At 42.5% G+C, this 26,640-nt stretch overlaps 1 protein-coding gene across 2 annotated transcripts in view; it reads left to right on the top strand.

Annotated features, from left to right (window-relative positions):
• The window catches only part of MYO5B (myosin VB), a 424,200-nt gene that overhangs the window by 331,449 nt on the left and 66,111 nt on the right, over positions 1–26,640 (top strand). For both annotated transcript variants that reach the window (XM_089681603.1, XM_089681604.1), the window contains exons 20-23: positions 4,916–5,072; positions 7,671–7,910; positions 15,242–15,478; positions 21,929–22,013. In XM_089681603.1, the coding sequence (XP_089537729.1) occupies positions 4,916–5,072; positions 7,671–7,910; positions 15,242–15,478; positions 21,929–22,013 (719 nt within the window). The remainder of the gene's footprint in view (positions 1–4,915; positions 5,073–7,670; positions 7,911–15,241; positions 15,479–21,928; positions 22,014–26,640) is intronic.

A 26,640-nucleotide genomic window follows, 5' to 3' on the forward strand; every position in this document is an offset into this window, starting at 1 on the left:
AGCATCCTTTATCATTTTGTGACCCCTGTGTACCCATGTGTGCCCTATGACTCCAGTGCTCCCCTGAGCATCCTTTATCATTTTGTGCCATGTGTGCCCTATGACTCCAGTGCGCCCCAGAGCATCCTTTATCGTTTTGTGACCCTTGTGTACCCATGTGTGCCCTATGACTCCAGTGCGCCCCAGAGTATCCTTTATCGTTTTGTGACCCTTATGTACCCATGTGTGCCCTATGACTCCAGTGCACCCCTGAGCATCCTTTATCATTTTGTGCCATGTGTGCCCTATGACTCCAGTGCACCCCAAAGCATCCTTTATCGTTTTGTGACCCTTGTGTACCCATGTGTGCCCTCTGACTCCAGTGTGCCCCAGAGCATCCTTTATCGTTTTGTGACCCTTGTGTACCCATGTGTGCCCTCTGACTCCAGTGCACCCCAGAGCATCCTTTATCATTTTGTGCCATGTGTGCCCTATGACTCCAGTCCTCCCCAGAGCATCCTTTATCATTTTGTGCCATGTGTGCCCTCTGACTCCAGTGCACCCCAGAGCATCCTTTATCATTTTGTGCCATGTGTGCCCTCTGACTCCAGTGCACCCCAGAGCATCCTTTATCATTTTGTGCCATGTGTACCCTATGACTCCAGTGCACCCCAGAGCATCCTGTGTCATCTTGCGACCCTAAGGTGCCCTCTGCCTCCACACAATTTGTGGCCTGCTACACTCCACATACAGTTCCCTCTGCTGCCTCTCTACCCTCAGGTACTTTCTTGCAATCATTCCCCGTACGCTATTCCTCTCGGTGGATACAGAACACTTATATGACATACCGATAGCAGTAAAAACCTGGGAGCTTTTCTGGTTTAATACATTTTTATTGAAAGTTTGCAATTTTAAAAACATTAAACTATCACAAAATTGCACAAAGTGCAGCAAGAGGGGTGGTAATGACCCATATTGGTAGCAAATATACATAGAAACAAATGATAGTGCAATAGTCCATGAATCCATAGGCAGAGGAATTGTAAAGGGACGGTAGGTCTAATACCGTAGCATGTCAGGTTCAGCACAGGCCGAAGGAGGACTGTGAAAAGCTCATTCAGTCTGGGTATATCAAAGCCCGACTCACCATAAGGTCAAAAATTGGGCAGCCCAATAAAATGACGAGTCAACAAAAAAAAAAAGAGGGGGGGGGGGCAGGCGTGGGAGAGAAGAGTGGAAAGAAAAAAAATGGGGGGGAGGGCAGAAGAGAAGAGAGACTGGGGGGGAAATGTTGGAGAGCACCTTTGAATATCACACGAGCATAGTGACTCAATCCTACACCTGAGGAGAGTAAAAGGAAGAGAAGGGTCATAGCTGTAATGCCCTCAGACCTGACTGATTGAAGTCTATCCATGGAGACCAAACCTTCAGGAATTTATTGTATTTATTTTCCAGTATGGCTGTCAATTTCTCATTGACCATGAAGCCATTTAAGCGAGCCTTGACCTCCTGGAATCTCAGTATGGTTGATTTCCAGGAATGAGCAATAGTTTACATGGTGGCAATAAAGAGAAAAGGGATTAGTTTTGCTTGTTTTTTGCGCAGTGCCCGTATGGGTTTATGTAGTAAGGCCTCAGCTGGGTCTTTCTTTAGATTACAGTGGAGGAGTGTGTCAATTAAGGTGTACACCCGAATCCACAGCCTACCAGCCCTCGGACAGGTCCACCATATATGAGCCATCGTGCCGTCCTGCCCACAGAGTCTAAAACAGAGAGAAGAGTGTCCAGGAACAAATCTGGAACTCCGAACTGGCGTGAGATACCAGCGCATAAGAATTTTGTAGGAATTTTCAAGTGCGATCACATTCTGTGAGCAGGTAGCCGTAGCCGACCAGGTCTTCCTCCAAAATAGTTACTCCCAATTCTCGCTCCCAGTTCGCCATGTAAGCTGTCTTTAGGGTAAAGGTAGAAGAGTTGAGAGAGGAATATAGGCGTGAGATGAGGCCTGGAGAGTGTGGATCAGCACGGCATGTACTCTCAAACCAGGTAAGTGTTAAAGGAGAATTCCAGGATAAAAATTATTTTGCCCGTGCAGTGGGGCTGTGCCCACACTGCATGGGTTAACTGCTCGTTATGGTGAGAGAACTGCGGAGATATATTTACATGACCTGCCGATCCTTCCAGTACAAGACCTGGCCCTTCGGCCCCTAACCCCCCACGGTCCAGCGGTCTTGTAAATAGACTGTTCCTGCTGTCAGCACGCTCAAAGCAAGCTCCACAGACAGGAACAGTCCACCGCTGGACCGTGGGGGAGCACAGTTTTCCAGAGGATCGGCGGGTCAGGTGAGTATAAGCTTTGTGCTCACCCCTAGAAAATTATCCATACAATGGGGTCACAGCTACATTGCATGGTGGAAAAACATTTTTGACTGGAGTTCTGCTTTAAGGAGGCAGGTTTATAGGTGAATGTAACAGAAAAGTTCCTGTGACAGCACCTCATATTCATCTCAGAAGTAATCAAAAGGCTTGACGCCCTTGCAATCAAGTAGGGAATAGGCGTATTACCCATTTCAGGACATTTCAGGAGTCATGCCAATCATTCCTTTATACACCAGTGCCCCTGTATGTGCACCTGACTGATGTGGCCTAAAGGGATAAAGTGGATGACTCCACCTACTGCCCTGAATTGAGGAATAATCTTTTTATTTTTGGGGTATGTGAGTGAATGAGACATGCCCCAATGATGCCCAAAAAGCCTGAAACAGCTCTATACAAATTGAAATAAATAGTTTTGTAATATCTGGTAACATTTACTATACACCAGTGGTTCTGGATACGTGCAGCTGGCTGATTGGGTGTAAAGCAGTAATTTGCATGGCTCCACCCACTGTCCCGTAATGATCCAGAATAATTCTATTACTTTTTTGGATATATGATGAGATATGAATACCTTCTATTTCCTTTGACACATACTGATTTTGTTGGAGGGCTTTTTAATTGCTTTATTCCCCTCTCACCATTACCTGTATGATTATACTGTCTGAGGAGAAGAGATAATGTACATCAGTAGACATCCCCTGCCAGAAATCTATTGGCTCCTATGGAGTTTAATGGAACCACATCAGAGTGTTTATTCATTACAGCATTCTGATTGTGTTCCAGAATGATATTACGTGGATCATTAATGATACACTTTCCCTGCCAGCTACAGATGGCTTTACTGTTATTGCAGGGGGACAATTGAGCTGCAGTAAATTATAGTTTATGTTGTGGAACTCGCTGTCCCTCGTATATGGATTTTATAGGATCTGTGTATGTAATGGCTAGTTCTGTTAGAGGAGACAACTAGAGCTGGCTTAACTTGCTGGTGAATTCTAATTCTTTGTGGAACTATAAGCACCACGAACCTTCATACCTGCCAGGTCACAGCTGCAGAAAGCCGTGCTGTCTTGTGGTGTCTGCTTTTTCACCTTAGAAGTCATGACTTGCAGCTTCCACAGAGATGAGGATTTGTTCCTTGCACCCATCTGACCTCCCTGCACCAATCACTAAGTACTAGCACTCTCCTATGAGAGGGAAGAAAGTGTGTTGTGTGCTCCGCCATAAATGGACGAACCAGGAAGTTCTCTTCGTGCCTAGTGGCTGCATGGATTGGGGAAAATAGAGGGGTATAAACAAAAAATTTGCTGAGAAAAAATATAATCTCTTCTATATGACCTGTTTACATTGCGAGCATGTTGGCAACTAATACTTATCTTTCTGTTACATTCATTGAAGGACATAGCGGAAATTTTCATCACTGTTGGTTGATGATGCCGCTATAACCCAAAGGCCAGAGATCAAGATCTCTGCTATGTCCTTCGATGAACTTAGAGAAAAGGAATTTATTGTGAGTACAAAAGAATCCCATTTTCTCTTATGTTCATTGATGGACAAAGCAGAGATCCTGATCTCTGACCGTTGGGTTACAGCGCCACCTTTGACGGTCAGAGATCCAGATCTCCACTATGTCCTTCAATGGACTAAGAGAAAAGGAATTTATGGTGAGTACAAAAGAATCCCATTTTCTCTTATGTTCATTGAAGGACAGAGCAAAGATCCTAATTTCTGACCGTTGGGTTATAGCGCCACCTTCGAAGGTCAGAGATCAAGATCTCTGCTATGCCCTTCAATGAACCTCAGAGAATAGGAATTTATGGTGAGTACAAAAGAATCCCATTTTCTCTTATGTTCATTGAAGGACAGAGCAGAGATCCTGATCTCTGACCGTTGGGTTACAGCACCACCTTCGACGGTCAGAGATCCAGATCTCCACTATGTCCTTCAATGGACTAAGAGAAAAGGAATTTATGGTGAGTACAAAAGAATCCCATTTTCTCTTATGTTCATTGATGGGCAGAGCAGAGATCCTGATCTCTGACTGTTAAGTTACAGTGACACCTTTGACTGTCAGAGATCAAGATCTCCACTGAGCTCTTCAATGAACTCAGAGAAAAGGATTTTATGGTGAATACAGGAAGAATTCCCAGTTCTGAGATCTTGATGTAAGTCCTGCCTTGTCCTGAAAACAACTGCTTAGTATTTTCTTCATTATCACCTCCTGGGCAGTCAATGTTGTTTAAAAAAGGCGCAGCATCACCTTAGAAGTTATCCCACCAAAATTAGAAGTCCTATTGCAGGGCATGCTTTTAATTTTACTCCAAGCTTTGTGCAGACCTCTAGGAAAAGTGACCAGCCAATCACTTGAGCAGAAAGTGAGATTTCTGTTGGCAGTCCCTACACATAGATATAGTGGAGTCAGAGTGAAGTTTAGGGGAATCCTAACCACCTATAAATGAAATGTGAGTTTTGTCTGGACTGGTCCCTTGATTATGCTTGAGTGGAGGTTTGGCTGGTTTGTTTTTAACATCACAAGTGAACATATTTTATTCCCTCAGGCTGGCCGATCATCTTCGAAAAACGAAAGCAGCCATTTGCTTCCAGAAACAATTCCGAATGATCCGCATCTACCGGGTGTACCAGACAATCCGCAGGGCGGCCATCACCATCCAGTCCTACACACGGGGCATGGTTGACAGGAGAGCTTACCGTGAGGTGTGTACTAAGTGGATCCTTTACACTGAGAAGGAAAACAACAAATTCTGCTCACAGTGAATGGTTTTGAAAAGTATTTAGAAGAGAGCTACAAAGTAAAAGTAAAGATTAGAAAGTAGAAAGATTGAAATGCATGGAGGTTGAACATAGTAAGTGTGCTAACACAAAACACGATTCTTTAAGCTCCAGTCCAGACAGTTGTCACGTACGACCTACCAACATATCAACAATTTACATTTTAACACATTCACCAAAGAGTTTGCACAATTATCACATATAACAATTACTTGAAACATTAATTTCTGTTATTTTGGAACACCTTATCATCTTGACCCATGACCCATACTCTGAAATGCCTCCCTGTATAGTATTGGAAGACTAACTGTCTCTATACAAGGGGTCAGCAACACGTACATCGCAGTCTACCAGTAGATTGCGTCTAGATGACTGGTAGATCGCGGTCTTGGCTTGCTGACCCACCATCCCAGAGGATCAGAGTGCAGTGCAGAGGGACTCGCTTAGCCATAGACTTCTATTATATCCTGCGGGATTTGTGCGCTTAGTCATAGACTTCTATTATATCCTGCTGGTTTTGTGCGCTTAGCTATAGACTTCTATTATATCCTGCGGGTTTTGTGCGCTTAGTCATAGACTTCCATTATATCCTGCGAGTTTGGTGCGCTTAGCCATAGACTTCTATTATATCCTGCGGGTTTTGTGCGCTTAGTCATAGACTTCTATTATATCCTGCTGGTTTTGTGCGCTTAGTCATAGACTTCTATTATATCCTGCGGGTTTTGTGCGCTTAGTAATAGACTTCTATTATATCCTGCGAGTTTGGTGCACTTAGTCATAGACTTCTATTATATCCTGCGGGTTTTGTGTGCTTAGTCATAGACTTCTATTATATCCTGCGAGTTTGGTGCACTTAGTCATAGACTTCTATTATATCCTGCGGGTTTTGTGTGCTTAGCCATAGACTTCTATTATATCCTGCGGGTTTTGTGTGCTTAGCTATAGACTTCTATTATATCCTGCTGGTTTTGTGCGCTTAGTCATAGACTTCTATTATATCCTGCGAGTTTGGTGCACTTAGTCATAGACTTCTATTATATCCTGCGAGTTTGGTGCACTTAGTCATAGACTTCTATTATATCCTGCGAGTTTGGTGCACTTAGTCATAGACTTCTATTATATCCTGCGAGTTTGGTGCACTTAGTCATAGACTTCTATTATATCCTGCGAGTTTGGTGCACTTAGTCATAGACTTCTATTATATCCTGCGAGTTTGGTGCACTTAGTCATAGACTTCTATTATATCCTGCGGGTTTTGTGCGCTTAGTCATAGACTTCCATTATATCCTGTGAGTTTGGTGCGCTTAGCCATAGACTTCTATTATATCCTGCGGGTTTTGTGCGCTTAGTCATAGACTTCTGTTATATCCTGCTGGTTTTGTGCGCTTAGTCATAGACTTCTATTATATCCTGCGGGTTTTGTGCGCTTAGTCATAGACTTCCATTATATCCTGCGAGTTTGGTGCGCTTAGTCATAGACTTCTATTATATCCTGCGGGTTTTGTGCGCTTAGTCATAGACTTCTATTATATCCTGCGGGTTTTGTGTGCTTAGTCATAGACTTCTATTATATCCTGCGAGTTTGGTGCACTTAGTCATAGACTTCTATTATATCCTGCGAGTTTGGTGCACTTAGTCATAGACTTCTATTATATCCTGCGGGTTTTGTGTGCTTAGCCATAGACTTCTATTATATCCTGCGGGTTTTGTGCGCTTAGCTATAGACTTCTATTATATCCTGCGGGTTTGTGCGCTTAGTCATAGACTTCTATTATATCCTGCGGGTTTTGTGTGCTTAGCCATAGACTTCTATTATATCCTGCGGGTTTTGTGCGCTTAGCTATAGACTTCTATTATATCCTGCTGGTTTTGTGCGCTTAGTCATAGACTTCTATTATATCCTGCGAGTTTGGTGCACTTAGTCATAGACTTCTATTATATCCTGCGAGTTTGGTGCACTTAGTCATAGACTTCTATTATATCCTGCGAGTTTGGTGCACTTAGTCATACACTTCTATTATATCCTGCGGGTTTTGTGTGCTTAGCCATAGACTTCTATTATATCCTGCGGGTTTGTGCGCTTAGCCATAGACTTCTATTGGTTCACATACTTTTTCCTCCCTGCACTGTGAATGGTATGTGCAATTAAACCATGGCAGCATCTAATGTTTGTGTAGTATTATGTTCAGCAGACTGTGTTTTTCTATTGTTGTGACTTAGATAACGTTCAGAGCACATTTTTGGCCCAATTCATGCAAAACTCCACGTAATCCCAAGGGGTTCACATACTTTTTCTTGCAACTGTAGGTGTGGCTTTTATAGAGGTAACATTTTTAATTTGATGGATATGATTTTTTGTAATTTGAAGGGGAATGGTTATGTGTATTCTGCATTCTCATAACGCATGTATTACCACAACGCATTGCTGTGAACAAGCCCTTCCTTTTGAAAATGTAAAATGGTGGATGGATTCACTTTTGGAATGGATTACTAAATGGTCTGACTTTCCTTTGTTGCGTGCAGCTCCTGCAACAGCACAAGGCTACAGTCATTCAGAAGAACCTACGAGGGTGGATAATCCGCAAACAGTTCACCAAGTTCCGCTGCGCGGCCATTGTCATCCAGTGTTATTACCGCCGCATGAGGGCACGGCGAGAGCTTAAAAAGCTGAAGATTGAGGCCAGGACGGCCGAGCACTTTAAGAAGCTGAGTGTGGGCATGGAGAACAAGGTGGTTCAGCTACAGAGGAAGATCGATGAGCAGGTATGTTCTGTGTATTTAACATGTGAGTAAAACCTCTGTCAGGGAAATTGACCCTCACTCCTGGTCCTATTGACCATTGTCTCTGGTGCAAAAAGCAAAAATGTTAGAGTTGTCCTAGGAACCAGCGATAGGAGGAAATCCTCCATGGGAGCAACTGTTCTAGATATCCTCTAGCTTTGGAGAGATTTCCTTTTACTTCCTGTTGAGGTCTCTGGAACCAAAAGTGAAGGGAAATCCCTCTGGTGATATACCGACAACAAAGAAATGATCCAAAATTGAATGTAAAGTTTTTGCTGTATATACACTTAAGGAGACTTTAAAAGCTTCAATACACTATTTTAACTCGCACCCCTCTCCTGATTCCCACACATTTGTTTTGGGCAATAAAGCAACTTGTCATGGTGGGGGATCAATAGAACGAATGTAGGTGGGGGGTGGGTTAAATGAGCATGCATGCTGCCATGTAGTGGCAAAGCTTTTGCAGATAAGAATTGCTTGGCATTCTGTTGGAATGATTCATGTGCATCCTGGGCTACTCCTGGGTGCAGGGCTTTCTGCCTCTTGATTGGCCTGTGGGGGTTGATGCATGTAGACTGGGGTCAAGTGTTCTGGGAATCCATTTTGCCCATGCAATGTAAAGTGTTCATTCATTCAGTTTTTCACATGTTAGGTTTAGTTCTGCTTTAAAGGATAACTAAACCCAAGAAAAAAATATACTATAATATAGCTGACAGTCCTTAGATGTGGCGGCTGCCTTAGCTTTCTTTTTTTTCACAAGCTAAAAACATTTTAGCAAATACAAAAAATATCTGTTCGTGGTAGAAATGCAGTGTTCTGGTCACATCCTGTGAGTTGCATGCAACAGGGATGTGTGATTTATATCGCCCGATACCTGGGATATGTAGTTCCAGGTGATAGGCAAGTCGTTTTTTTTAACATTTAGCCCACTGCAGGGCTTGTCAGGTGGAAGCAATTGGACGGCAGCACCGCCCTATTGCTTCCACAAACCACCCCCGGGACCCCCCCCACACACTATGTATCCAAGGCTCCACTTACCCATCTGCGGACCCGGGTCTGACATACATAGCGGGTGCCGGCTGAAAGAGGGGAGGGAGGAGAGCAGACACGCGTGTGTTGTCACTTGTATGACATCACTTCTGGGTCCACGTTTACAGATTTATTAGTTATCAAGGCTGGGAAATAATGTAATGCAGTGCTTTCTGCACTGCATTACATTCAGTGGAGCACAGAGGAGGCATGCAGACCCTGCATGTCTCAAAGAGAACATATCACCCAAAAAAAATGGTAAGTAAAAAAAATTTTTTTTTAATTGTAAAAAATTACAAAGTTACACCCACGCATATAACCCCCCCAAAATCAGTTAAAAAGTTCAATGAACCAATCTGTGAGCAACTTGAATCAAAATATGAAAATAAATAAACCAATTTCTAACAAAAATATATATAATTAATCATGAGAATCTGTATCAAACATTATAACAATTCTAAAAAAGTGTCCAAAAAATTATCCAAAAAATTAGTTCGTAAACCAAACGTGAAAAATCCACCAAGCTCCAGTGAGTTTATTCAGTTCATTTGGTGGAGGATTTTTCACGTTTTTTTTACATTATATGAGAAGCTAAAGAAGATTTATTGGTTTACGAACAAATTTTTGGGAAAATTTTTTGGACACTTTTTTAGAATTGTTATGTTAAGGTGTCAGCACACCAAGACATTTTGGACAATTTCATGCTCCCAAGTTTGTGGGAAGAGTTTGGGGATGGCCCCTTCCTGTTCCAACATGACTGCGCACCAGTGTACAAAGCAAGGTCCGTAAAGACGTGGAGGAGCCAGTTTGGGGTGGAGGAACTTGACTGGCCTGCACAGAGTCCTGACCTCAACCCCATAGAACACCTTTGGGATGAATTAGAGCAGAGACTGCGAGCCAGGCCTCCTCCCCCGACATCAGTGCCTGACCTCACAAATGTGCTTCTGGAAGAATGGTCCAACCTTCGCATAGACACCCTCCTAAACCTTGTGGACGGCCTTCCCAGAAGAGTTGAAGCTGTTATAGCTGCAAAGGGCGGGGCCAACTCAATATTGAACCCTACGGATGAAGACTTGGGGGCCATTACAGTTCATGTGCGTGGAAAGGCAGGCCGACCAATACTTTTGGCAATATAGTTTGTGTGTATATATATATTTGAAAGGAAATATTTAAAAACAATAAAAATTAATCTGTAATGCTAATTGGAGCAAGCCCAATTAAATGTTATAGACTAAAGCAAGTCATAGATAATTTCTATGCAACCACAGGAATGCCTCCTACAGCACTATTGTGTTTTGCAAGAGGGGAGCCTTCCCTGCCAGCTATAGCCCCTGGCAGTAATCGCATGCACAAATCCAGACAGGCTGGTTGTACTGAAGTCAATTGATGACTTCTGTACAACCAGCCTGCCCATCGATGGATCGAATATCGGCCAGTCCTACCTGAATTGGCTGAGATTTGATCCATCTATGTTGGCTTTAGATAAAGTAAGAAAAAGACTCTTCCTTTTTTCCACCATCTGACTTCTTGTGTACCAAGAGATGCACTGCCATTATTCATCTGAAACATTGTCAGTCACTGCTTACCCATCCAAGTATAATGGTGCGTTTAATCCCCAGCAAGAGTGGATAGAAAGCAGATAAAAGAAGACCTGGCAGTGGAAAAAGAGAATCATACTGCCTCAGGTGTACGTATAACTGCCTGTATTACTTTAGTCACCAACCCCATACTAGATCCACCTTGGAAATTGACAGCTGGAATCTCAAAGCTTATATCTAGTGTCTGAGGTTAAGGCCTCATGCACACAGGGCGTTTTTGCAGCTTCTGTTAGGGGTGTCAGGGATTTTTTTTTTACTGCTTCCAAACACCCCTCCATGTTCTCCTATGTGTCCGTGCACACATAGACTTTTAGAAGCTTTTAGTGGTAGGGGCGTTTACAGGCAGGACGAAAAACCCAGGGCCAGTGCATCCAGGAGCAGCAATGTTTTGGCAGAGAAAACACTTGATGCGTGTAAACGCATGTTAATGCTAGGCACGTTTAGTTCTTGAGCGTTAGTTAATTTCAGTGGCCACAATAAATTGTTATTCCTGCCAATTAAATTAATTAACGCCCAAGTGCTTGATGCCTATAACATGCCTAAGCGGTTGTAAAAGCGTTAGACAGTCAGGCAGTTTTTCTGCCAAAACGCTTTTTCCAAACTTGGTGTGGCCTTCAGATTAGCACAACAACAGTGTGTAGAGAACTTCATGGAATCGGTTTCCATGACTGAGCAGCTGCATCCAAGCCTTACATCACCAAGTGCAATGCAAAGCGTCAGATGCAGTGGTGTAAAGCACGCCGCCACTGGACTAGGCAGTGGAGACGTGTTCTCTGGAATTACCAATCACCCTTCTCTGTCTGGCCATTTGATGGCCGTGTCTGGGTTTAGCGGTTGCCAGGAGAACGGTACTTGCCTGACTGCATTGTGCCAAGTGTAAAGTTTGGTGGAGGGGGGATTACGGTGGGGGTTGTTTTTCAGGGGTTGGGCTTGGCCCCCTAGTTCCAGTGAAGGGAACTCTTAAGGCGTCAGCATACCAAGACATTTTGGACAATATCCAGGAGCAGCAATGTTTTGGCAGAGAAAACACTTGATGCGCGTAAACGCACGTTAATGCTAGGCACGTTTAGTTCTTTAATTAATTTAATCGTTAATTTCAGTGGCCACAATAAATTATTATTCCGGCCAATTAAATTAATTAACGCCCAAGTGCTTGATGCCTATAACGCGTCTAAGCGGTTGTAAAAGTGTTAGGCAGACAGGCAGTTTTTCCGCCAAAACACTTTTTCACCGTTTTTAGAACATACTGTGTGCTTGAGGCCTAAACAGTCCGCATTCTGTCTACACACCAATCTTGTTGGCCACTAACCTCGCAATAAGCAATCTTGGATTTCAAGAGTTCAAAATAAATCAAGTTACAATTGTTCGATGCAACAAAGAAAAAGGTCAATGTGGTGGAATTCAATAGGATTTTCTTCCACGTTTGTTTTAAAGCATTGCCCCTTAAGAGCTTTTGGTATGTTAAAGATGTAATTCTTTCATCCAAATGATCAATATATCAAATAATTGTGTTGTGACATTTATGAGCAGTGTTAGATTATCCTAAATTTAGTTCCTTTTCCCAAAAAATATACTAGTGTATGAGGGTCTACCTGAAAGGAAATAAACTCACCGGACAGAAACAAATAGGAGTAGAGAAAAGGTATTTGGTGTCTGTATCAGTCATGGAACATAAGTCATCTGTCAGCAGAGACATGTCACAATCACACTTCTCCTTCTTCCTGTCCTAGTTACACCCAGACAGAGCTTTGTGCATGAACTGAACACAATAACCCTTTTCATACTAGGCTTTCCTGCGTGTCACCAACACAATGCAGTCATTAGTAGACCAGAAATATACAGAATTACCTTTTATAATTTGGTTTTGTGTTTCCTCTTTATTTTTTTACCTAAAAACAGTTCTGCAGGTTACACAAATACTGGTCGTCAGTTCTCTGAAAAATGACTATTTTTTATGGGTTTTTTTGGTGCAAAATGGTTATTCGACCCAAAAGTGAATCTGTATTTTTTTAAAAACATGGATAAATTCAGTTACACCCTGGCTTCCTATATATTTTCTTGTGTTATTGTTAATAAAGTGTCCCTGTCATGTTTCCACAAAGAGGCAGCCCTGCAATAAAAGAGATATCCTCTTAGATTGTAAGCTCCAAGGATCAGGGCCCTCCTAACCCTCTTGTATTGATCTGTATTGTTGCTGTATTGTTTCCCTTTATATTGTAAAGTGCTGAGCAGACTGTTGGCGCTATATAAATCCTGTATAATAATAATAATAATAATGATGTTATTCTCACTTCTCCGGTGGGCCATGTCTTCCACCTCCCCTCCATTACAGAGCTGCTGCTTCTGTCAGCCTCTCCAGCATTCAACACTTCCAGAAGTGTTGGATGACTGTGTCCATCATGGTGTGGTTCTTTCTTACGACCGCAGAGTCGTGTAGTGATATATGGGTTGGCATACAGGTGAAGGGAGCACACAGGCATTCAACGCTGCCTAAATGCTGAAGAGCCTGGAAGAACCTTGTAGCACTGAAATGGAGTGGAGATAAGACATGGCCCACCAGAGAGGTGAGTATAAGGCCCCTTTCACACAGGAAGACCAAACGGGTCCCCCTGTCTGTTTTTCAGGTGGACCCGATTGGACCCTCCATTGTCCTCTATGGAGCGGTGGATGTAAACGGATGTGTTTGTTTATACCAGGGTGGATAAAAATCAATGATTTTTTTAAAAAAATCTAAAAAAATCAGATTTTTTTTTTATTTAAATCGGATTTTTTTTATTTAAATCGGATTTTTTTGAATAAAATGCTTTTTGAGGAAAATATATTACCATCCAAAGGTTATTCCATCATGACATAAAGATTAGTTTTTTATTTATGTAGAATAAGGCTGTATATGTTTAATTTTTTTGGTAAATAAATTCCATGAATCCATTCACAATGTCATGCTCTTCCAGAGGTTTTTGTAAGATTTTTGGGCAGTTTCTCTGCCTACAAGATATTATCACAGATGCTCGGTTTACTTTTGCAGTTCTCAAAACTGAATTTGACTCAGCGGAGATCACATGCCTCTTCTTCACAGCAAAAATGTTATAACATGAACAGAGTTAAGAAAAAGACCTTCATCCTAACTTCTACAAACCTCTGAATACAGAATCAACCCCTTCAGTGCTAAGTTTCAAGAAGTTCAGTGAATAGAATAGAAACAATATTTTTCTGATTGTTTGGAGTGGAATAGATCTGCACAAGAAGAAAGTGAAACTAAGTGTGAGGAGGAAGGGGCTGACAGTCTAAGTTTCTTAAAATATATAGATTTTGTTTAGCCAAATTAGTTAACAAACATGGATGTTTAAGCAAATCACATATGCTGGAATGTTATTGTTTCAGATGAATAAATCTATTTAAATTGTTAATATTAAGGTAATGATTATTTTTCTCCTTCCTAAGTACAACAGAAAAATTGTCCAAATATGAATGATTAACCTATTAAACTGGGGATAAAAAAACTAATATGAAAAGTTGTTATTCTAAAAATCTTCATCTACTTGTATATTAAAGTTATACCAGCAAGAATTAGTCTTTATGTAGAAAACTAGGATTTAAATCAAGCCTTACTGACTAGTGATTTAAATCGTGATTTAAATCAGTTTGATTTAAATCAAATCCACCCTGGTTTATACTCACCTACATCCAATCCAGTCCGCAAAAACACCCTTCCGTCTAGCAGAATGGATCAGATGGCAGTCAGATGGACTATTTACATCTGACCATCCATAGAGGAGAGCAGGCTGTGTCTGTTTTGCATAAGCAGAGCAGACACAGACCAGCCATCTGCCTGTTTAGTGGGGATCAGCGGACAAATACCTCACTGAGCAAGTGGACTCCAACCGAGCCCACCTCATGTGGAAGGGCTTTTCTGACCCTTTTTACCCCTGAGGAAACTAAAATAATTTTCTGCTCTCGGGGAACCCAATTCATCAGATGTTAATGGGGAGCATGTTCCTTACATTGGATGTTAGTTAGAAGAATGCAACCCTTAACCTATACTGTGGTGATTGGACAGCCAAACTTAGAGACAAGTAAAAAAGATAATTGGGTCTTGCTGCTGGTTTTGCCAAGTAGTGTTAGCCCTGGAACTATGTAAGCACCATCAAATAGGAGATCAATCAACCCTTGGCAATCTCTGGAGGAATCCTAGGGTTCCACAGAGCCCTGGTTGAGGATTACTGCTCTAAAATATGCCTAAAGCCAAATGCTTTTTTGGTAGAGTAGGGTGCACTTTAACATATACTGAAAGAAATATGCAGTTTCTGACTCTTCCTCCTGAATGAATTTGTTGCCTGGTTGTCTTGCCTAATACCTTGCCTAAAGTACTTCAGCCAGCTATTTACATATTAAGTTCTGACTTTACTCTGACCCAACTTACTTGTGTTGAACCTTTGAAGCTGGAGACAGCCAGTCAACAGCACAGGTTTCCTTTAAGCCCAGTGAGATGGTCTCACTCCTGTTGATGCAGGAATCCCGCATGTCCACGCTTTGATAAAAGCAATATATTGTGTATGTACGGTGTGAGCGGTAAAGGTGTTGTGTTAATGCTCTAAGGGGTGCGAGAGGAGTTGCAGGTTACAAAAGTTGCTATAAAAATCCTCAGCTTGTCTTTGATGTGTAGTGATCCCTGTCTGTTTTCTCTAGAACAAAGACTTCAAGGATTTGAAGGAGCAGCTAGTGACAGCGACAACCTCTCATTCAACAGAGGTGGAGAAGCTGCAGAAGGAGCTGGAGAGACAACGGCAGAACCAGCAGGATGAGAACCAACTGGCCAGCCTGCAGGAGGAAATCGAGGCTCTGAGGGCTGAACTGGAAAAGAGCAAAGATGAGAGGAAGATTGTAGAGGACTCCTATATGAGCGAGAAGCAGCAGCTACAGCAGGTATCTCTTCTTTTCCCTTTAGCATGGCTCTTCACACTGTGAGGCACACCAAATAAAATTGGGGGGGGTGCTGTGAAAGCAACTCTAAAGAGACTTTCTCAAAAAAGAGCCAACGAGAATGTACGTTACCAGTATACATTTTTTTTCTCACCAAACTCATACCTGAGCACCTCTAGAAGCAGAGAAGCTGGATCTAGGGAGACAGCAGGCTCACCAAAGACTAGTATACGGCAGAATACTGAGGAGTATTAACCGTGTCTAGGAGGCCTATGAAAGGGATTTCAAGTTCGAGGGGTGTTTTGGTTGGGTTAATGGAGGCATAGTAGTTGAGAAAAGGTTTAGTACTTAATGAACCTGCTTTCAGGCTATGAATATTCAGGTATTTACATATTCTTAACAGAGTCAGTGTTTGAAATTTAAAAAAAGACCTCACTGATGTCTGTAGCCGCAAACACTGTGGAGTAATTTATCCTCAAAAGATCACAGCAGAAGCACTAAAGTAGTTCAAATTGTCCTCTCAAAAACTCTGCTTCCCTGCTATAAATTCCTGACCATGTCCATATCCTGGTCACAGGTTCTAAGGGTGAGAAAACTCTTTGGTTGAATGGGCACATTACATTGACCTGTCCCTGCTCTTAATTTGAAAACCCTCTTTTTCAAGAATGGTATTTACACTATAAAGTCAAAGCTAACCAGGCCAATGAATTGTTGCACCCTTACTTCATCCTTGCTCACGCAGCAGTCCAAACCAGCGGAGATGTGATGCTTAACATTTTTTCTATATTTTTAATACGGGCCCCCATTGGGGCTTAAAAATAAGAAAGCAGCCCAGGTAGCAAAAATCATCTTCGATCTGGAGTTGTCCCCTGCAGTACTTCTACTTCACCACAAGATGCCCTCGTTTTTCTTGTTTGAATGATGCCCTTCACCATTCAATCCAGAAGACTGAGGACATACTGTAAGTGAATAGGCGACATAGTGGTTCCCCGTTAAGGGGGTTCCACCACAGTGCCATTCATTCATAGTGTATTGAAGCAGAGAATGGTGCTGTCTAGATCACATCAGCTCTGTTCTCTGTATCAACAAAAGACCTCCCAGGGCCAGAGAAAATGCAGAGGAAAAAGACCCAGTGTGTCATGAGACCTCCCTCAAGACTGAAAGTGGCAAATATAAAAATATTAAGCTAAACATATATACCGTGAGGAGCCTCTGGGGGGGTGATGATTGAGGGAGGGGCCAGTTGGGAGTTGGGCTTTAAGGTAAGTGGAAAGCATATACCAAGCAGCAGAACTACTCATAAGACATTGGAATGAACAGGTACTTCACTCTTGTTTTAAAAAAATAAATGTCAGAAGCTACAATACTTTTAAGAAACAGACGCTTACCAGACGGCTGTCTTTTCTGGTATTGATTTTTGTGCCTGGCTTCGGCTCTTTGGTGCCACCATCTTTGATATAAGAGCCAGCTGTGACTTCCTGAACTCTTGAAGTTGGCTCCCCACCTTCCATGCGCCAGGCACAGCAGTGCTTTGAGACTGGTCCCGCAGCCTCCTGGGATGTGTGCCGTGTCGGGGGCGGGTTTGGGTGTGAAGTTGACATCATTGCAGCTAAGAACTGAGGATGTGGGTACCTGTCATTAAAAGGTGCCAACTGCCTTTAAGAAACATTTAGGGAAAAACCTAGAATAGCATATGAAACATTGAGTAGGACTAAAGAGAAGGGGGGGTTGGGTCTACCAGATGTCAAGAGATACTATAAAGCAGCGGTCTTAGCAAGAATATATGACTGGACATTTAACCATAAGGGGAAAAGCTGGGTAACAATTGAAAATGATCTTAGTGGCATTAGATTGAGTCAGATGATATGGGTTCCACCACAGTTTAGAGGAATTAAAGAAAGCACAAGTATCTACACTTTAAATGTTTTAAGGGTATGGGACAATTTACACAAAAACATGAAATGGGAATTTAATTCTATATTAATGCCTCTCACAAACACTGAGTACTTTCCCCCAGGAAAGAATAAGATATCAGGGAGATGGTTTAGAAAGGAGGATACCCAACTGAGAGATGTTTTGGTGGAGGGGGAATTGAGATCACTTAAAGATTTAATAGAGAAGAAGGGAGATATTTTTATTAGAATAGATGAGTGGAAATATCATCAATTGAAATGTTTTATTGGTAATCTACCGAAACCCCTGAGATTAAAACAGGAGTGGAATATGTTTGAAAGGTTGTTAGAAACACGTAGGGATGGGAAGCACGGTATTTCAAAAGTGTATAGAATACTCACAGAATTAGACACAAACACAGAGTTAATTTTTATAACAAAATGGGAAAGAGATATGGGAGTTGGGTTTGATGAGGATAAACAGAGAAAGATGTTTAGATTGATACACGATAATGTTAGTATGCAAGAGGTGGAGATTAATTATAAGTGTGTGACACGATGGCACATTACACCGAGTGTAGAGCATAAGATGAATGGGGAAAAGTCAAATATGTGTTGGAGAGGATGTGGAGAGATAGGCACGGTGTTTCACATATGGTGGGAATGTCCGAAAATCCAGGTTTTTTGGAAGATAATAGTCAAATTGATTGAAGAAATAACTGAAATTGACATAGGGTTAGACCCAACAACGTGCCTCCTACACAATGTGGGGACATCTGTAAATAAATATAAAGACTCAGGTGTATGGTACTTCTTGAATGCGGCGAAAGGGTTGATACCCAAGTTTTGGCAGAAATCTGAGGTACCGAAGGAGGAGGACTGGATTAATAGAGTAAACCAGATAGGTAGAATGGAAAGATCATACCATATGCAGGAAGATAGGATGAGAGTTTATTATAGGAGATGGGAAAAGTGGGAAAGAGCAGGATTGAAAGAGAAATATAGGAAAATATGAACTAGGATGTTAGCAAAAAATTAATAAGCCTCGAGAGATTAGAATGGGCTAGAGTCTGCAGAGGGGGAGGAGGGGGGATGAGGGGCGGGAAGGGGGGGTGCTGGGATGGGAAAAAAAAAGAGTTTTTAGCAGGGGAAAGGTAGAAATGTTATAAATGTTTATTTGTATGTGAATTATTTCCCTTTTTGAGTATTTGTATTAACATGAAAAATTTAATAAATATTTAAATTTAAAAAAAAAAAAAAGAAACATTTAGGGAGGAAGGAGATGAGCGGGACTTTCACATTTGAATGAGGGTTCGTTTTAATGTGGTTGTAAAGGCTTTTTTACCTTATTGCACTCTCTGCATTAAGGTAAAAACATAAAAAAAAAAAAAAAAACCTTCTACGATCAGCTTTCCCCCAAACCTCCCCCCCAATACTTATCTGTGCCCGATCTGGATCTAATGCTGTGCCCAAAAGCACTGTCTCTCTCTGTCCACACAGAATGCAGAGGCAGCAGTGGTGGACATTGGCTCCTGCTGCTGTCAGTCAAATCCTGTGAGGAGGGGGTGGGGCCAAGCTGTGCTGTGTGTTAATAGACGTACACAGCCCAGCTCGGGATTGAGCCCGCACATGTGCCCCCATAGCAAGCGGCTTGCTATGGGGGGGGGCACACAGAGAAGCAGAGGAGCCGAGAGTGCCAGTGAGGGGACCCCAGAAGAGGAAGTTCAGGCTGCTCTGTGCAAAACAATAGCACAGACCAGGTAAGGCTGGCCATACATTATACAATTTTCTTGAGAATTTTGCTTTAAATTTTCCAAAAACCATATAATATGAGGTCAAACCTAAACAACACTTTCAATTGTATCCATTAGCTAGGCTCTTGCACTACATAGTTGAAGGTAAATCTAATTGGACAGAAAATTGTATAATGTATGGCCAGCTTAAGTATAAAATTGAACATTTATTGAATCACTTTAACTCCTTGGCGCAAATATGCGTCCTCTCAGCAGTTGGGCCTTGAGGCCTCTTATTTGCATACCCGATGTAAACAAAGGATGTGCTGAGAGCGTGAGTTCCCAGCACATTCATCCCCGCCTCACGGAAATGTCCCGATTGCTGCCTGCAGTGGGGAGCTCTCCGATCAAGTGACAGCCAATCCTGGCGGTCACATGACCCTAAACCCTGCCCCACCTCCCGACGTCACAAACCCCTTACAGGGCCAGGAGGCGCTGGCGCCAAGGGATTAATGTTCTCTGCTGATTCAGAGCAAGTGTTCCCCGACTGTTGGGAGTTCACCCAACATACACAAAACATACAGTGCCCTTTTGGGGGATACAGCCAATCATTTTTTATTGTTTTAAATAGAGAAGAGGAAGGTCAAAGCCTCTGTCAGGTTTTAATACCATCTTCCATCATATTGGAAAGATTTCCCTGGGGACCGGAATTCTCCCCAACATGTTAAAAAAAAAAAAACAACAATTTTTGGTAGAGCAGGAAAAAGTTAGAACTTTTGGCAATGTTTAATTGCTGTTTGTGCCTTCCCGTCCCTGTGACTACCACCACACCACTCTTGCTTGGGCATCACAGGGACAGGAAGTTGGGGAATATGCCCTTTAATACAGTCACAGAAAGTCACACCAAAATCACAAGTTTTCCCCAATCTAGCCAACATTAAAGAGTAACTCCACTTTTGTTGAGAAAAAACATTCCCCTCTCGGTGATCTGTGTACATTACAGGGTTTGTTTTTTGTAATTCTTTTATTTGTACAAATGACATATGTAACAGAACCGACCCCAACTGCAGTTTGGTATTTCCGTTAAGATACCGCTTCCCTGTCTGAACACCAACCACAGACACCACAACAGACCATACAAGACTAGATGACACCAATCTTGAAGTAATCCAGAAAGTAGTCTAGTTTATTTCAACACAGATACAAGATATATACACTCAAGGGACAATCCCCCCTCCCTGCATAATGACACAGGGCGGGGCAATCTCCATTTGGTAGCAAGAGACACACAGGTATTCACACTTCACACCAGCAGACTGTCCCATCAGGAGGGAGCGATGCTGGAGACACCCCCCCACCCCCCACTAAGCTAATACACATAAACACATACATCCCATAATAGTTTGCTCCCAAGCAAGACAAACAATAAAACAATGGGATGCAGCCACACAACACCAAACAATCCACAACCCCCACCCCACCTATCTCCCAGTCACGTCTACACAATACTAGGACAGATCACCCTGTACCCCTAACGGGCACAGGGTGACTTACACATAAGAGGGATATGGGGAGCTGAGACAGGGGTCTCCCCACCTCTCCAAAGTGAGCTGTGTTCTATGGGCCCCCCAACCAAAGTGACTCCCGTCACAACTTACAATAAAAAGTAGAGTAGGATGTCAACTGAGGTACAGAGAATAACAGTGCAAATGTCAAAGCATCACATTGTACAATAAAACAAGCAATACTAAAGTTTGTCAGGGCCACATAAAGTCTCAACGGACCAAACACATATTGTACCAGGGGAAACAGAGCATAGGGCATGACATGAACAAGTCATATTGCAGTAGCTGAGACATTGCAGGGAGTTTAACAAACTTTGTTTGCTGATTCCTACCTTTTGTTATTCTGCTGAAAGAGCTGATTGTCTGTGTCCATGTGCAAAGTGAATCTAACCCCCGGTTCACATCTATGCGGGTGGTGCCGCTGCGGATCCGCATGAAAATCCTTGCAGCCGCACCACCTGCACAGAGAATTGCGGACCCGCAGACGGGGGCCATTAATTCTAATGGCACGCCGCCCACACTGGAAAACACAACCATACTGGGAACCGAGGTTCCCCTGTGGGCTGCGTTTTCCAAAGAAGTGCAGGGACTTCTTTCCCTGTGTGTCACGGGCACGGGAGTCCATTCAAATGAATGGGCTCTCGTACCCGTGCAAAACACGGCCCGCATGGCCGCATAGATGTGAACCGGGGGTAATAGTAGGGGTATCATAATGATCAATCAGCTGCTGCACCTGCAGGGCTCTAATGAGGAAATTGGCAGGGTATGCATCCCTTTAGACACAATTTCCCTTTAGGAGTATTTCACCAAAATTATATCTTTGTTGCAGGGGATGCCAAAAATCTGACTTGTATTTTACTGCAGACTTCTGGGAAAATCAGTACGCCAATCACACAAGCAGGAAATAACTCTTCTGGGGGTTGTTCCGTGTACAAAACACCTCCAGGTTGCCATATTGCATTGCATTTTACAGAAAATTACAACACTGCAGATTGAAAGGAAAGGTCATTCTTAATAACATTCAATTACAATATGACTTAAGTCACAGTTATATTCGCTATATTATTATTTTTTTATTTGCTAATGTTTTTCCCCACAAAAGTGGAATTACCCTAGCAATCCCCCCCCCCCCCCCCCGAGTTGGGCTTTTAGCAGTCTACTTTGCATGCTGACATCTTCACTTATAACTGGTAACACTGTCAGGTGGTTGGCTGCTCTTTAAAAAGTGACCAATGCCTCTCTTCTTTACATCATTTCATCCAGCGAATCGTTGAACTGGAACATGAGAACAGTCACTTAAAGGAAGAGAAAGAAGATCTCAATCAGCGAATCCTCCTCCGCTCTGAAGGTGAGTGTGATGATTGTGTGTTTATTTACGGGGCTTCTGCTTGAAGAGAGTCCCTTCCAACCTCTATGTATTCACCTTACCTGCGCTCCCTTCTCCGGCTGGCACTGAAATCAGCCGTGTTGGCAACCTGAGGTCATGCCATTCCCTGTCATATGACTGCCATGGAGGAAGTAGCAGGGTAAGGTAAATATAAAGGGACAGGCTGGGACAACCTTTGCAGAGGTACTGTCTTTTTACCCTGCATGGACAGGATGACAGTGTCTCTGGAGGAAGGATCCCTGCATGGTCCTGAAACGTCGCTCTCTATGGGATCATACAAGAATACAGAGCTTTGACATTAACTTGTCGGCGTGCTGCTGATATACAGTATTTTAAGTCAATTCCAGTATGGCGTGGGAGAAGAATATAATGAAAACGAGAAGCGCACCAACCTTGCGCATTACCTCAGTAACCAAAATTTATTAATTGTAAAAAATATACTCACAAACAGCGAATGAAATCAGGCATGTAAGTCCTCACAGGGACTTGAAGATGGCGTGAATCCCATCAAGGGAATGGGTGTTCAGTATAGCTGACGCGTTTCGAAGGGAGTCCCTTCTTCATCAGAGCCACACAGCCCTTTATGCATTGGTGAACGATTTCTCCAGGCCTGGTTCCATCTATTCGCCACCTGTCTGAGTCCTAGAGCGCAGGAGAATTCCTCTTTGATTTACTGTGGGAGAAGAATATACCACAAGTATTTCCTTAAAGGATCAGTTCACCTTTTGTAACATTTTATTATTATTATTATTATTATTATACAGGATTTATATAGTGCCGACAGTTTGCTCAGCGCTTTACATTATGGAGGGAGACAATACAGCAACAATACAGTTCAATACAAGAGGGATTAGAGGGCCCTGATCCTGGGAGCTTACAATCTAGGAGGGAGGGGATAGTGGTACAAAAGGTAATTAGCTGTGGGGGATGGAGTGGTTGGAAGAGAAGAGGATTCCAGTATTAGCTGGGGTCGGGATAGGCTTCCCTGAAGAGATGGGTTTTCAGAGTGTGCCTAAAAGTGAGCAGAGTAGGCGATAGTCTGATAGATTGGGGTAGGGAGTTCCAGAGGATGGGAGAAGCCCTGAAGAAATCTTGGAGACGAGCATGGGAGGAGACAAGGGAGCTAGAGAGTAGGAGGTCCTGCGAGGAGCGGAGAGTACGGTTTGGGTGATATTTAGAGACAAGGTCAGTGATGTAATTTGGGGCAGAGTTATGAACGGCTTTATACGTCAGTGTTAGTGTTTTGAATTTTATCCATTGGGCAATTGGAAGCCAGTGGAGGGATTGGCAGAGGGGGGTGGCAGATACAGAACAGAACGGTTAGTAAGGTGAAAGGCATTACAAAATGAAGGCAGACATTACAGGTACAATACAATTTGGTACAAGAGGAAACAGAGGGCCCGGCTCGTCAGAGCTTACAATCTATTAGGAAGGGTTGAGTGATACAAAAGGTAATAGCTGTGGGGGGGATGAGCGGATGGAGGAAATAAATGGCAGTTTACTAGGTAGAAGCAGGATAGACTTCTTTAAAGAGAGAGGATTTCAGGAATCGTTTAAAGGTGGATAGATTAGGAGACAGCCGGACAGATTGGGGTAGGGAGTTCCATAGGATGGGAGAAGCTCGGGAGAAGTCCTACAGCCCCCCCCCCCCATCCCCAGTTGTGACAACTAGTGGGGGATATTCTCCCCCTGCTAGCAGTCACAATTTAAATATAACAGCCATGCAGGTGCTATGCTCAATCATGTCATTCATTCACAGAGTTCTCTGAATAGGAAACTACGAGTCCTGACAGCCTTTGCGGCTGTCAGCTTGTAGTTCTCAATGAACTACCATGGTGCTGTTAAGCGCTGTGGTAGTTCATTGATTCTTCCTCTCAGTGTAAAACTGCCTGCCCGTATGAGGTACGAGGAGACAAATACACTGACAGTCTGCAGGAGTCATGCATGGCACCAGCACAATGTTTTCCAGGCTCCTAAAAAAAAAAAATATTATAATTTGTTACTGGTAAAAAAAATGTGCTTTTATTATTTTCTGTTTAAGGAAACCCTGTCTATTTGAATAAAAATAAAATAATGAATATAATATTCCTCAATATCCCCCCAACCGATGAACCTTTCTGTGAGCCTAGACACTTTCCTACTTTTATATTTGAGTTTATTGCACTTTAATTCTTAAAGCTTACATTTTTTTCTCTTCCTTTTTTGTTTCTTTTTTTTTAAATGTTGAAATTTGCAGATCACCAGAGTAAACTGGCCCTTAACAAACTCATTATTAAAAAAAATACAAGTGCTGAGAATGGATATCAGCCACGCAGAGATGCATTCGTTTCAGTAAAACTGGCCATAGATCAAATTCCAGGCGGTTCAGCAGAGACCGGCTGAATGTTGATCCATGTGTGGCCGTTCCTGCTCAATAGAAGTCAGTCAAACGGTCGAATGCAAGGCCACAAAAACTGACAGATCCCCTCATCAACACAAGCAATGTTCATGCAGAGTTCTCTCTTTCTGCTCTGTTTTCTTCTGACACAGGGAATCCACTCCTTCCCCCATCAGAATACACTGATCAACTCTTGCAGCCATTGGCTGCAAATGCTGATTGAATGCTGGTTTTCCAGCATGACCATTTGACAGAAGCCAGTCATTAGATTGTCTTCTCTTGAACAGGCAGCTGTACACATGGACCGCAAGTTGGCCGGTTCCTGCTGAACCGGACAAATTGTAGCCTGCGGGCTTAAATTAACTGATTCATAGACTTGCACTGCAACATGGAGGTGCAAAACACAACTATTGTTTGGCACTGCAAAGTGCTGTAAAAGACCGCACCTATCAGCTTCCTTGTTTCTTTCATAGTTGATTAAAACTGAACTTCGGGAAAAGCAAATGTGGTCTACATACAAGAGTCGTGTATTGCTTGAATGTTGGTGTACTTTATGTATGTATTCCAGATCTGTGCAGTGTGAAGGAGCTTCCTGTAATGAAGACCGCTCACTGCTGCTCCCTCTCCTTGTGCAGAGTGACTGGTCTTGTCTCCACCCCTCCTGTAGTTTTTGCAGGTGGCATGTAGTGGGTGGAGCCTTCTAGGCTCCTCCCACAGCTCTATTCTGCACAGGCTACTTTTACATGGTAGTACTGCTACTTTTACAAGGTAGTACTGCTACTTTTACATGGTAGTTCTGCTACTTTTACATGGTAGTACTGCTACTTTTACATGGTAGTACTGCTACTTTTACATGGTAGTACTGCTACTTTTACATGGTAGTTCTGCTACTTTTACATGGTAGTACTGCTACTTTTACATGGTAGTACTGCTACTTTTACATGGTAGTACTGCTACTTTTATATGGTAGTACTGCTACTTTTACAAGGTAGTACTGCAACGTTTACATGGTAGTACTGCTAAATTTACATGGTAGCACTGCTATTTTTACATGGTAGTACTGCTAATTTTACAAGGTAGTACTGCTACTTTTACATGGTAGTACTGCTAAATTTACATGGTAGCACTGCTATTTTTACATGGTAGTACTGCTACTTTTACATGGTAGTACTGCTACTTTTACAAGGTAGTACTGCTACTTTTACAAGGTAGTACTGCTACTTTTACATGGTAGTACTGCTACTTTTACAAGGTAGTACTGCTACTTTTACAAGGTAGTACTGCTACTTTTACATGGTAGTACTGCTACTTTTACAAGGTAGTACTGCTACTTTTACATGGTAGTACTGCTACTTTTACATGGTAGTACTGCTACTTTTACATGGTAGTACTGCTACTTTTACATGGTAGTACTGCTACTTTTACATGGTAGTACTGCTAATTTTACATGGTAGTACTGCTACGTTTACAAGGTATTACTGCTACTTTTACTAGGTAGTACTGCTACTTTTACAAGGTAGTATCTGGGTTTGCAAAGGCCTTCGGTGCACAAAAAGTATATACTTTATGATTATTGAGAATTATATATCAATGAGAGTTTTTGTACCTGGAATTCTGCCTTAAATGTAAAGTTTTGGTTCTTTGAAGATGTAGAGGGCTTTATGTGAATTCCATAAAATCAAGTTACCCATCGCTGGCCTTCTGTGTTACAGCTTACTTAATGGATACCGTAGTATTGGTATTATACATATATATAGCGCCAACAGTCTATGCAGCGCTTTACTACGTAAGGGCAGACAGTACAATTCCAATACACATGAGTACAGGAGAAATCAGAGGGCCCTGCTTGGTAGATCCTATACAGCACAGCACTGTGGCTAAATGGTCAGCACTTCTGCCTGGCAGTACTCGGGTTGTTGGTTCAAATCCCAACCATGGCACCACCTGCCTGGAGTTTGCATGTTCTCCCTGTGCCTGCGTGGGTTTCCTCCCACACTCCAAAGACATGCTGGTAGGTTAATTGGATCCTGTCTAAATTGTCCCTAGTATGTGTATGTATGAATGTGATAAATAGTATATAATTGCGAGCGCACATCAAAAAATGTCAGCCGCTAAGCACTAAAGGTAACCAATAAAACCTCCAATAACCAAAATGAAAGAAAAAGTGCAGCACTAAATCACTAAAATGAAATAAGGTACATATAATGATAT

This window comes from Staurois parvus, unplaced genomic scaffold (assembly GCF_062004578.1).
Source record: "Staurois parvus isolate SC_StPar_1 unplaced genomic scaffold, SC_StPar_1.0 ptg000272l, whole genome shotgun sequence".
Taxonomy (NCBI): Eukaryota; Metazoa; Chordata; class Amphibia; order Anura; family Ranidae; genus Staurois; species Staurois parvus.